The sequence below is a fragment of the Neophocaena asiaeorientalis genome, unplaced genomic scaffold, assembly GCF_003031525.2.
Source record: "Neophocaena asiaeorientalis asiaeorientalis breed wild unplaced genomic scaffold, Neophocaena_asiaeorientalis_V1.1 scaffold240, whole genome shotgun sequence".
NCBI classification, from domain to species: Eukaryota; Metazoa; Chordata; class Mammalia; order Artiodactyla; family Phocoenidae; genus Neophocaena; species Neophocaena asiaeorientalis.
The window spans coordinates 6,049,427-6,062,113 of NW_020185331.1; the positions used below are offsets into that span (position 1 = coordinate 6,049,427).

The 12,687-nt window shown below is 53.8% G+C and overlaps 1 protein-coding gene across 1 annotated transcript; it reads right to left on the bottom strand.

Annotated features, from left to right (window-relative positions):
- Positions 1-2,822: 2,822 nt before the first annotated feature.
- Positions 2,823-6,399, bottom strand: CALHM1 (calcium homeostasis modulator 1). The gene is made up of 2 exons (XM_024734835.1): positions 5,848-6,399; positions 2,823-3,305 (listed from the first exon to the last, which is right to left on the bottom strand). The coding sequence occupies exons 1-2, from the start codon at positions 6,397-6,399 to the stop codon at positions 2,823-2,825; spliced, it is 1,035 nt and encodes a 344-aa protein (XP_024590603.1).
- Between the last annotated feature and the right edge of the window lie 6,288 nt (positions 6,400-12,687).

Genomic DNA, 12,687 nt, shown 5'->3' on the forward strand with positions numbered 1-12,687 from the left:
CTTTCTGAGGCTCCACGCCAGTGGGACCAGTTCCGGGCCAGGAAGGGGGCCTCAGCCAGATCTGGCCCGGGCCTGCCCTCCAGGCCAGTTTCAGGAGCACCCCCTGCTTGACCCCCACCGACAGAAGCTGCCAGAACCGAGTCCCGAGCAGGGTTAGGGGAGAGGTGCCACCAGACTGATGCTGCCTCCTAGCGGGGTGCGCAAAGCCAGGGGTACCCCTCCCCTGTTCTGGCCCTTCTCCCTCAGAGCCGTCCTGCCCCTCTCTGAGCAAACCCTCCCCCTGCTGGCTCTTCTGTCTGTACTTCAGCTAGCTCCCCAGGTGCTGCGTCAAATCTCAGGAGCACTGATGAGAAAATTCTGGACTCTAGGGATTTTCTAAGACCCTGTAGGTAGAGCTCTGACTGGTAGGTGGAAATTACAAGGAGGCAGGTTTCTCAAGGAAGCCCTTTGTAACAATCAGAGCCGCTCAGCCTTTCCCAGAAAGTGGTCATGAGCTCCCCGTCTGTGGGAGTATGCAAACTGAGGCTGAAAAGCCATGGGTCAGGAATGCTGAAAGGGAGAGCCCTGTCCAAGGACAGTCTAGATGGCCCCCAGGATCAAGGGAGAGACCCCCACAACCTCCCCCAGACCCCTGTCTGCTCTGCACTGCTTGTGGTTCTGGGAGCATGGAACTGCTGAGTGACATGCTGGCCTCCCTGAGCTGGGCTTGTTCACATATAGGAATGAAGAGAAAAGGACCAGTGTTTATTTTTTCACATCCTACCATGTGCCAAACAAAGTTCCCGATTCTTCCTCAAAAGTCATCCGTTAACCTCACTATAACCCTAAAAACAGGTCTTTGTAACATCCGTTTTATAGACAGACAACTGGGGGTCAGAGGGATTGGGTAACTACAGGTCCTACAGCCCTAGTATTTGAACCCAGGTCTGTCTGACCCAAAGCTTTACTCTTTCCTTCATATTTTGTACCTCTCAATACCTCTGGGCTGGCTTTTCCCACTGGAACCCACCACCCCGCAGCTGCCAACACACCCCTGGTCTTTACTCATCTGAGTCTTCCCCTAGAGCAAGTCCCACCTCCTGGAGGAGCCCTCCAGCCCACCTTGGCTTCCAGGTCTCGCCCTCTTCCCAAATAAAGGGAGGGAGACTGGGTCTCAGAAGTGGGACTAGAGGGAAGGATGCTTAAGGAAGAATGGAAATTATTAACACAATGTTACAGGGATCAAGATCAAAATGAATTCTTAGATGAGTGGGACTTAGTCTCAAAGATGTCTGGGGGGTGGGGGGTGGCAAGAAGGTCATCTTCTCGGCCCTCAGTTTCCGCCTTGACAAAGGTAGCTCCAGTTCCTTACGTCCCCTCCCCCTACGTCCAGGGGGAAGAGAAGGATAAGACCTCAGGTTTGGAAATTGATACACACATTATCCGCCAGAAACTGAGTGCCTACCACGTGCCATGCACTTTACACACCTCACCTATTTAATGCTCACACAGCCCATGAAGTAGGTGCCTCATCCCCACTGTACAGATGAGGAAACGGAGGCACAGAAAAATGAAGCAACTGACCCAAGGGACACGGTTTGTAAGTGGTGGATCCAGCATTTGACCCAGTTCTCTCTCACTCTGGAGTCTGAGCTGTTTCCGCCCTAGGCAGCTCCGCTCCCACCCCTCCACCCTCATCCCCACCTCAGGGCGGAGGCTCTCAGCACTTTAGACCCCCTCCACCGGGGTGGGGGGTAGTCTCTGAGAAAATGGGAAGGCATCAGCTTCTTTTTCTAAATGCTCAAGCTCTGGGGATGGTCTGATTTCTGATGTGAGGGGTGTGTCAGGGCAGTCTCCAAGGACATCTCCATGGGATGTGCTATGGTCTGAATGTGTCCCCCAAAATTCATATGTTGAATCTTGCCCCCCAAAGGTGATGGTATCAGGGAGTGGGGTCTTTGAGGTGCTTAAGGCATGGGATTGATGCCTTATGAAAGAGGCTCCAGAGAGCCCCCTAGCCCCTTCCGCCATGTGAGGACACAGTGAGGAGGCACTGGCTACCAACCAGTGAGGGCCTCCGTCAGAACATGACCATGGCAGCGTCATGATCTTGGACTTCCAGTCTCCAGAATTGTGAGAGAGGTCTCTGTTGTTTATAAGCTACCCAGTCTGCCGTATTTGTTATAGCGATTCAAACAGACTAAGACCCGGGGCCTTTTGTGACCAGTGCTAAGTAAATGTGCAATCCACCTTGATGATGTCGCGTGAACTCCATGGTGAGACACACCCTGGCTTCTCCTGAGTGTACCTAGCTTCTGGCATCTTGTCTTATCACCTGTGACCACATGAGGCTGTGTCATGTCGTTATGGCCCACCTTGGCCCGTTCAGCCTCACTCAGGAGATTGGCCCAAATCAGAGGATTCCTGCTTCATGAGATGGCTGGACACTCTCCCACTCCCTGAGCCTTGAGCATAAGGGAACAGAGATCCTAAAACATCACAGATGAGTGGATGCTGGGGCAAGGATGCTCGTAGGACCTGAAAGGAGATAGTGAACCAGGGGTGGAGTGGCCTGGGAGGGGCTGGGCAGGTGGGAGCTTGTCCCCCCCAAGCCAGTTCTGAGCCCTTCTGACTAATGCTGCTCATGGCCACCCAGGGTAGTGTCACAGTTGGAGGGGTGAGGTCCCCTTCCAGCTCCAAATGGGCAGGTGAGTGCCTGGGCACGAGGTGAGTGCTCTGGGGCCTCCTGCCGGCACTTGCAGCCTTCATTTCTCCATCTGGTTTGGGGGTCTGAGGTGCTGTGGCCTCAGACCCCCATTCCTGCCTCTTCACCTGGCTGCCGCTCACACTTTGCTGAAGTAGGTGGCCACCTCCTTGTGTGAAGGCCGGGACCCGCCCCCAGCCCAGCCATTGCCCACCAGTGGCTCCTCCTGGCTCAGCCGCAGGGGTGGTTTGCACTCGTGCCAGCGCGTGAGCAGCCTGTTCGTGGTGCCTTGATCGGTGATGCCGCGCAGCTTCTCCCTCTCCTCGTTGGCACCGTCTGTGGCAGTGGGAGCAGCCGAGCCAGCAGGGACTGCAGCCAGCGCCCCATGGCCGTGACCCAGCTCCAGGTCATGGATCATGACCTCGAAGAACTGCTGGATACAGACCTTGGCAAAGGCCTTGGTGTGCTCCGTGCCTGTCTCATCGAAGAGCTTGTGCTCACTGTCGACGTAGTGGGACCAGTACTTGCTTTTGAGGAAGGCGGCCTGAGTGAAGCAGGGCCGCACAGAGCGCACGACGAATGCCAGCAGTGTGGTCAGCAGCACGAAGGACCAGCCCAGTGACTGCAGGGGAGAGAAGAGAGAGTCAGCTGGGCACTGCCCTCTAGCCTCCCAAACCTGTCCAACCCCCCAAAGCACACTCCATGTCAGGACCTTTAGGGAAAAGAGCACTGACAACAAAGAGCAAATGACAGCACCTCTTGGCCTCCACTTTCTCTTCTGTAAAATGGGCATAGACCTACCCATCTCATGGAAATGAGACCACGTGAGTAAAATGCCCTGTATGTAGATCTGGCACTCAGTACACAGGAGTTAGCTGGGCAGACCCTGGAAATAGGCTGCATGGGTTTGCCTGTCTCCACTACAGGCGTATCCCAGAGATATGGTGGGTTCTGCTCCAGGCCATTACAATAAAGCAAGTATTGCAATAAAGTGAGTCACACGAAGTTTTTGGTTGCCCAATGCATATAAAAGTTATGTTTACACTATGCTGTAGTCTATTAAGTGTAGAATAGCATTATGTATAAAAAACAATATACATACCTTAATTAAAAAATACTTTATTGCTACAAAATGCTAACCATCATTTGAGCCTTCAGTGAGTTATAGTAGTAACATCAAAGATCATTGATCACAGATCACCATAACACATATAATAATGAAAAATCTGAAACATGAGAATAAGCAAAACGCGACACAGAGACACGAAGTGAACAAAAGCTGTCGGAAAAATGGCGCCAATAGACTTGCTCGATGCAGGGTTGCCATGAAACTTCAACTTGTGAAAAATGCAATGTCTACAAAGCCTAATAAAGTGAATTGCAATAAAACGAAGTATGCCTGTCCTTAACGGTTGACTAGGAGCAAAGTGTCTCCCACCTACAAAACGGGGCTGTTGATAGTACCTATCCCATTGGGTTGTTCTGAGGACTAAATGTGATAATAAACTTCGCACAGTGCCTGGTACCTAGTTACTGTTCAGTAACTGTTAGCTACTATTATTAGGCCAACCAGCCCTCAGTAAGCATGCCTCTTCCTTCGGGAAGCCTTCCTTGACCTCCCATAGTGACGCTTCCTCCTCTGAGTCCTGTATCTCTCCTCCGGCTCCTGCTAGTGTCTGCCTTTCAGTCAGCAGCGCTCAGTCAGCGTTTCCTCTGTGTGGGCTCTGAGCTGGGTTCAGGGGTCACAGAGACAAAGTGGACAATTGCTCAAACTCCATGCTGAAGAGCACCGGATGCTTGGGTGCTAGTTCTTTTCTTCCAGTTACACACTGTGGGGAAGGCTGCTCCCCCAGTCTGAGCTTCAGAGTCAACCCCAGCTGCACAGAGAAGCACTCGGCCAGATCAGGATGGGGAAGCAGGGCAACCCAAATGCCTGTAGTGGGGCAGTGGGTTATGGCAGAGTAATCATCAGGTGGGGAGGTGCAGAGCACGTGCTGGGTGAGGAAGTGTGGACCCTGCTCGGCTGGATCTCCTGAAGTTTCAAGTAACGCTGGACAATCTCATTTTCATGGGAAAATTTCTGGGGTTTAGATGATGCCAACTAATTCTAAAATTGAATTTCGAATTCAACCCCTGAAGGCCAAATGAAACATGTCTATAGGCCAGGCAGCCTGCCATCTGGGGGCCCTTTTAGTTTATGAGTTGATGGTTTAAAGGTCAGGTGGAGGGACAGTTGCCCCAGGCCCCGAGGCCTGGGATGACGGACAAGTACCCACAGGAGAGGAGGTGCAGGCTGGGAGGGAAGCAGAGTTCAGATTGTACGCTTGGAGCGTGAGGTTCACATGGGTGCCTGGTGATGACGCAAAACCCACAGGGGAGAGTCCAGGCTGGAGGGGGAGCGGGGGTGTCTGGATTCGCTGGAGCAGGGTGTGCATGTTTCTCCAGGCTTGCAGGGCAGGCCCAGCCCCCTGTCCCCTCCCTGACAGCCTGGGTCCCTGCCTGGGTCTTCCTCCCCACGCACAGTAACTGCAGAGGAGGTCTGAGGGGCAGAGGACGTGGGAGCGAGGCTGAGGGACCTGAGCTCTAGATTTCCCAATCAGTGGGTCCTCCATCCCTTCCTTTGGGGCACATCCCAACAGAGCATCCCCCTCACTCAGGCCTCCCTTCCAGGGGCACCGGCCCCTCAGCTCCCACTCCCTGAGCAGGGAGCACCAGCTGGGGACATTTGCCAGGGAAATGTACCCAAATGGCCCAGCCACACACTGGCCTCACCACTGCCCCGGCCTGGAAGAGGAAATGGATGCAGATTCCCCCAGATTTCCAAACTGGAGCTCAGGGTGGAGGATGAGGGGCTGGTTGAGCAGTTGGGTCCCCTCTGGGGACCTCAGCACAGGGCACAGTGCTCCTTTCCCAGGTGGCACTGACCTGAGGGAAGACACATGGTTCTGCCTTCGGAGGCCCTGGCCTCCTTTGGGGAAATATGCCCCTGCCCTATGGAGCTCCGTCTGAGGAGGGAGACCCAGCCCTGGCTGGGGGCCTACATCTATTTGGGGGAAACATGACCACATCCTGAGGAAGCCCCATTTCGAGATGGGGGATGGGGTCCTTTCCGAGGGACCCGGTCTGTGAGGGGAGACCCAGCCCAAGGCCATCTGGCCCCTTACCTGCGAGACGCAGCACAGGTAGCACACGGCCACCTCGCGGGCCAGCAGCCAGTCGCCGTCACAGACCTCGGGGCAGGGCACCCGGGTCAGCAGGCGGGCGAGCTCGGGCGGGGGCAGGCCGGGGGCCAGACTGCCGTTGCCCAGCATGGTCATGGGCACAGCAGTGCAGAGGGCACAGAGGAAGCACTTGCCACCCAGCAGTGTGACGGCCACCCAGACGACGGGTGCGATGAGGGCGCGCTGAGCCATGGAGCAGAACATGCAGTGCAGCACGGCGGCGTCCTTGGCCCGGTGGCCCGGTGGCCGCTTCCACTCTTCAGCCAGCATGGACACGTTGCTGTTCATGACCAGACCGAGCAGAAAGAGCACCAGAGGTGGCGCCAGCAGAATGCCGGCGCTGTAGGCCATGTTGTAGCCCGGCAGGCAGGGGCAGTTGAAGGCGAAGGCGGAGTACATCTGGGCGCTGGCCAGGGCCATGATGCTGCAGGTGCCGTTCATGAAGGACTCCTGCTTGGACTGCAGGAACTGGAAGATCATCCAGAACTTGTCCATGGTGCCCCGCACGGGGTCTGCCGGCCTCCTCCCACCTCACCGCTGCCTCAGGATGGCCCCTGAGGCCCACTCTGCCCACTGGGTGGGTACTTCATGGCTGAGATGGGCAGAGCTCAGGGCGGAGGCTGAGGCCACTGTCTCTTTGAGGAACCTTCTAAGTCAGGTGCTGGCCGAGAGGGCACAGGTTGGCCAATCCCATGGGTGCAGCCAGGGTGCTGCCCCTCCCTGCCCCGCCCCTGCTGGGTTTCTCTCTCTCCACGGCTGGCTCTGGCACTGGGAAACCACGAGGACCATGCCTGATGGGGACCAGTTCTCTGTGGGCTGGGAGGAGGGCAGGGAAGGAGGCTCAGACCTGTCCGGGAAGACACTGTCTCCAGCAGGGTTGAGGTTTGGGAGAAACTAGGGATGCTGCAGAGGCCTGAGCTTCTGGACCTTGTCCCCTGGGCTCCTAGGAAGCATGTCGCCCTCCTTCTGCCCTTCTCATTGGGTCTTTCCTCCATGCTGTGTCAGGATCCAAGAGGGCTCCTCCATCTGCTCAGACAAGGATGGTATGATGATGTAGCGATAGCAGTGGTGGTGGTGGCTATAATGGGGTGATAATGGTGGTGGGGATGGTGTTAATGGTGATGGTGGTGGTGATGGCAGTTATGATGGTGATAGCGGTCACAGTGGGGATGGGGATGGTGGTGGAGATAGTGCTAAATGAATAAAGTAAAAAGCCCTAAATTTGGAGTCAGTGGACTTGGATCTGAGAGGGTGCTGGGTCCCCTCTCTGCCAGGCAGAGAGCTATAAGCATAACGCAGATGCTTTTATGTCCTGTCTGCTTGTGTCTCGGTGGGTGTGTCTGTGTCTTTGTGGATTACAGATGAAAAATCCTTTCCTGGCTCTACCTCCTACCTCTACTCCGCCAGATCAAAAAATAAAGGAGTGGGCGGTAGGGTTTCAGGCCTGGGGCTGGGGACTCCAGAGTGTCTGCAGGAACCAAGGCAGGGACCCCTCCACCAGCATAGAAAAGTGGAAAGGGGCTTAAAGGGCTCCCTTTGATGTCGCCAGCTCTCTCAGAAGAGTGGGTCAGATCCAGCTCCAGCCAGATGGCTTCTGTCTGGGGCAAGAGGGTGAGGTTGGGGCTGCTAAGGCTGAGCGAGAGCCTGGGCAGGGCAGCTCCCTGGGACCCTCAGATCTGTGTGCCCCTGTGTGTGTGTGTGTGTGAACTTGCTGTGGCTTTGGGCTTCAGTGTTTGTGGCTCTGTGGTGTGTGAGTGTAGCTGTAACCAAGCAGGGTCCTGTGGGGCCTTCCTGGGACAGACCTCCCCCCTACCAGCCCCAACCCATGTCCTCCACCTGCCTCTTGTTTGTAGCAAAGCTTTCATCTCCCAGGCCTCCCCTGAGACTCAGAAGGCTGGCTTAAGAGTTAATGGTTAGGAAACATGAAGATGTAAAAACAAAGACTAGCTGTTGTGCTAGGAAACTTGTAGGAGTTTAGATGACAGACCAGCCACAGAGCAGAGGCACAGAACTCCCAGTTCCCTGAAGACACAGATAAAGGTGTGACACACGTTCCTAAATTCTTTTTACAGGAAGCCGACCCCTGCCAGATGAAGGCTGCTGAATCAAGCAGATGTTCCTTTCCCATCAACACTTGTCCCCCTAGTATTGGCCTTTTGAGTGGTGAGCAGCAGAACTTGGGTTCAGTACTGGCCTCATCCTCTTACGTAACCATGTGAGTGGTCTTTGTGTCTGTGTGTCTCTGTGTTACTGACAAGAACTGGCACTGACCGGGGCTTCCCCTGGGTCAGGCCTTATGCCGGCACTCCACATGCATCACCTCATGGGATCATCCTACAACGCCATGGGGTAGGTTTTATTGTCCCCATTTCACAGAGGTTGAGACTGAGGCTCAGGGAGGTTAAGTGACAAGTGTAGGGTTCAGAACAGACCTCCCCAAGACGTGATACTTTGGCATGTGGGTTATTTTGAGCTAAAGGCAGTAGAGACCCTGTGGGCTCGAGAGAAACTACTGCTCCTCCCTTAACTAACTACAGGAATTTAAATTGGGGATTTTTCCCAGAGAAAGAGTTATTCCCAGAGGTAAATTTTATCTAAGTGGCACCGTCTATATGGCAGGGCAAACACCTAATTACCGAACATCTGCTCATCTTCTTGTGAAACCGTACCTCATAGAGTTAATGAAAGCTGATGGCTAGCTAAGAGGAATTCTTGAGCTTGTCTTTCAGAGCAATAGACAGGGGAACAGCTTGTAAAAACCCCTCTGCTTGTAAGCTGCCTTCACTGACTAAGCTTGCTTTAGTTATTTTTTCTGTCTTTCCCTTTTTTCCTCTTTAATTGCATACCTTCCCAGCTTCACGTAACCCGACTGTCTTACAGGAACTTGGAGCCAGTTCTTGTCCAGTGCAAGCCAGCTAAGGCTGGTTGGGACCACCAACCCTAAAACTGGGTCTACAGAGGTGTATGATGAATGGCCTTTTGACGTCAGAGGACTGGAAAACTTTACCCCCAGATCACGCTAAGTGCCTGTATACTTGAATATGCAGAAGCATGTAACCCAGATACACCTGTGCAGAACACCAGCTACCTCATGTTTTTCCTGCCTCCAATCACCTTTCCCCATGCCAAGCCCACCTGCTTGTTCCATTGCTATCCCAACCCCCTCGCCTTGGGGGAGGCGGATCTGAGGCTTGTTCGGCCATCTCCTCAATTGCCTTCCTGTGAACAAACGCTTCCTCTGCCGCAAATCTTGGCATCTCAGAGTTTGGTTTGCTGTGTGTTGGGTAAACAGACCAGCTTTGGTAACACTTATCGTCCTGTGAATGAGCCTCCTGCCCTTGGAAGCCCCAGGCCCCTAACCTACTCCCTAGCTCAGGATGGCGTAAGTACCGCAGTTTACCTTTCTGTCTCTGACACTCTCATGTATGTGAGACTCCCATACGTACGAAATTAGATTTCCTCCTGTTTACCTGCCTTGTTTCAATTTAATTCTTAAACAAGCCAGAAGATCCTAGAAGGGTAGAGGAAAGTTTTCCTTCCCAGCACCAGCTAAAAGTTACACAACTTGTAGGTGAAAGAGTGGGATTTGAACCCAGACCAGGTGGGAGTTGGGGGTAGGAGGGTGGGTGGAGGAGGAGGCAGGGAAGTGTGTTTTGGTTTTAGTTTTTTGCCTTTCTCCTCCAGCTGGATGAGGTTCTCCTGCTCTACAAGTCTGGGTAGAAATGCTAGCGTGTCACAAGCAGGATACAGGTGGGGAAGTATATTGCTCCCCTTAGCCCTCAACCTGGGCCTTGGGTAACTGGAGCATCCAGGCTGGTGGCCCCTGGAGGACCCTGTTGGGGACTCCCAAGGGGCACAGCCACAGGTGGAGAGCAGGACGAGAGAGACCCAGCAAATGAGGCCAGGAGTCCAGGAGGAGTGTGGCTCCAAAAGGCTGTCTGGAATCTCTGTATTCCATCTATAGTGGACGCGGCTCCTGTTTGTAGCCGATGTGCCCTTTTCATGGTGCCCAAATTGGCTTCAGGTGTCTGCTCTAACCACATATACACTCTGCAAAATACGTGGGAAAAAACAGCTTGATTGGATTCTAAACCCGTTATTCTCATTATCACTAGAATTTTGATTACAGTTATTTTTTAATTAATTAATTAATTACTTTTGGGCTGCATTGGGTTTTGTTGCTGCGTGCCGGCTTTCTTTTTAGTTGCGGCGAGCGAGGGCTACTCTTCGTTGTGGTGCGTAGGCCTCTCATTAAGGTGGCTTCTCTTGTTGCAGAGCACGGGCTCTAGGCACCTGGGCTTCAGTAGTTGTGGCATGAGGGCTCAGTAGTTGTGGCTCGTGGGCTCTAGAGCACAGGCTCAGTAGTGGCACACGGGCTTAGTTGCTCCGCGGCATGTGGGATCTTCCTGGACCAGGGCTCGAACCGATTCTTGACCACGGTGCCACCAAGGAAGTCCCTATAATGATGTCTATACCCATCTCTGTCCCTCTAGTAGACAGTGAGCTCCTTGATGGTGGGGCGTATCATCTGTGTATCCTCTCTTCCCTACGCCCTGGCATAGTGCTTTCTATGCAGTAGGCACCTATAAGTGCTCAGTGTAAGGCGGCAAGAGTATAGATTGCCGTCAGTGGCTTTTCACTGGTCCAGATGCTGCTTCCTTGCAGCCCAAGGTAGGGGCCCTGAGCCTCCTTTCCCTGGGCTGGAGTTCACCCCTGCTGACTGGACCATGTCCAAGGTCTCCCTCCTCCCTTCCCCCACTTCCCCCAATCCCTGCTAACACTTTGCCTAAATCTTTCCCCACCCCAGTACTATTTCAGACATTTACATGGCCTGACCACAGCAGGATGGGAGGGGAAATGCTGAGCTGCAGGGATTGTCCATCCTACAAGGTCCCTTGGCAAGCACCCAGGAGAACAGAGATTGCCCGATATGGAGGGGGTTGGGCTCCAGGAGGGCATCCAGGGGCCCCTGTGCTGCCCCCATGCCCTGAGGACCAGAAAAGCGTGGGGTGAACCCAAGTCTGTGCATGTTTGTGGCCACCAAGCACAATAACAGGATGCGTGTGTGTGTGTGTGTGTGTGTGTGTGTGTCTGGTGAGTCATCAGGGAGGGGCAGAGACCCAGAGGAGCTCACAGGCTAGATCTCCCCCAATGCTTCCGGTTTGGGCTGCTAGAGCTTGAGTGGCAGTTCTTCCAGCAAGATTTAACCCTGGTGTTTCAAGGGTCTTCATCCCTGAGTCAGACCCCACAACCACACTTGGCCCAGAGGTTCTTTTTTTTTTTTTGTGGTACGCGGGCCTCTCACTGTTGTGGCCTCTCCCGTTGTGGAGCACAGGCTCCGGACGCGCAGGCTCAGCGGCCATGGCCCACTGGCCCAGCTTCTCCGCGGCATGTGGGATCCTTCTGGACCGGGGCACAAACCCGTGTCCCTTGCATCGGCAGGCGGACTCTCAACCACTGCGCCACCAGGGAAGCCCGGCCCAGACATTCTTAAACACTGGCATCTGCAGAGCCACCTGGGGTTCCTGTTCAGTGTGGAGATGTCTAGGGCTGCTTAGATACCTAATTTGTACCCTGATTTGCAGATCTGGTCCATACACTGTATCCCTGGGGAAATCCTTACCAGGATGCCAGCTTCTTGCTGACGGCAGTGGGTAGACACCCCTCGAATGCCTGGTGAACGAGGCAGCCTTAGAAAGAGAGGCTAAGCTCGGGGTCAGGCTGCAGGTGGTAGGGAGGGTGGTGAGTAGAGGGGTGAGGCAGGAAGCATGTGCTAGCTGGAGGTGAGCAGAAGGCTGGGCTGAAAATGCAACAGCATCTTAAAGGGCTGCTCAGCCTTACTGGGCTAGGAGTAGAATTGCTGGGACTTGGGAAGATGGGAGCTGGAAGGGTCAGCCCCCTTGACATTCAAAAACAGAAAAATCCCCTTGCCAGGAATATATAGAACAATTCATCAGCAGTAGTCAGCAAGAGGCACTCATTAGTACTTTTAAGAGGAACTCAGCAAGCAGGGCTCGCTCAGAGAATCTTGCTGGAGGCTGCAGGAAGCCCAACCAGAGCACTGAAAACAAATACACACACCAACAGTCTAGAGGGGAGACTGACGTAGTAGCTCAGAGCAGACTCTAGAGCCGACGTCCTGGGATAAAGTTCCAGCTCTTACATGGGTTACCTCAGGCAGCTTAACCTTTTATGCCTCAGTTTTCTCCTCGAAAAAATGGGACAAATAATCATCCTACTTCATTAGATTATCATAAAGATTAAATGAATTATATATAGAATGGAATAATGACTGGCACATACTAAGCACCATACAAGCATGTGCTATTGTCGTCATTATTATTTTAAATGTAGAATCTGGACATCTAGGACCCAGAACCCATGGCAGATCTATTTAGACTCTTGCTACTCAACATTTGGTTCACTGCCCAGAAGCATCAGTATCACCTGGGAGCTTGTTAGCAATGCAGTCTTAGCCCCAGTCCTGGGTAGACTGCATCAGAATCTGCATTTACCAAGAGCCCAGGTGAACACACTGAAGGTCGTGAAGCGCAGCTGTAGAGCACACAGGGGGCCACACGCAGAAACTCGGCCAGAGACTGGGCTATTTTGGGGAAGGAGGCCAAGAGGGGTTAGGTTGCCCTGCCTTGGGCTCCCCATAGCCTGGAAAGCCCTCAGACCCTTGTCAGAGCGGGCATTTTACGTGGGGACATGGCCAGGGTCCTTACACGTCGGTGTGCTGGGGCGGCCTGGTGCCTGGGGCCACCCCCCCCCCCCCCCCCC

Coding starts and splice junctions, on each gene's coding strand:
- CALHM1 (XM_024734835.1), bottom strand. CDS start 6,399: ATGGACAAGTTCTGGATGATCTTCCAGTTCCTGCAGTCCAAGCAGGAG. Junction 3,306..5,847: donor ACCTGTGCTGCGTCTCGCAG/GTAAGGGGCCAG, acceptor TCTCCCCTGCAG/TCACTGGGCTGGTCCTTCGT.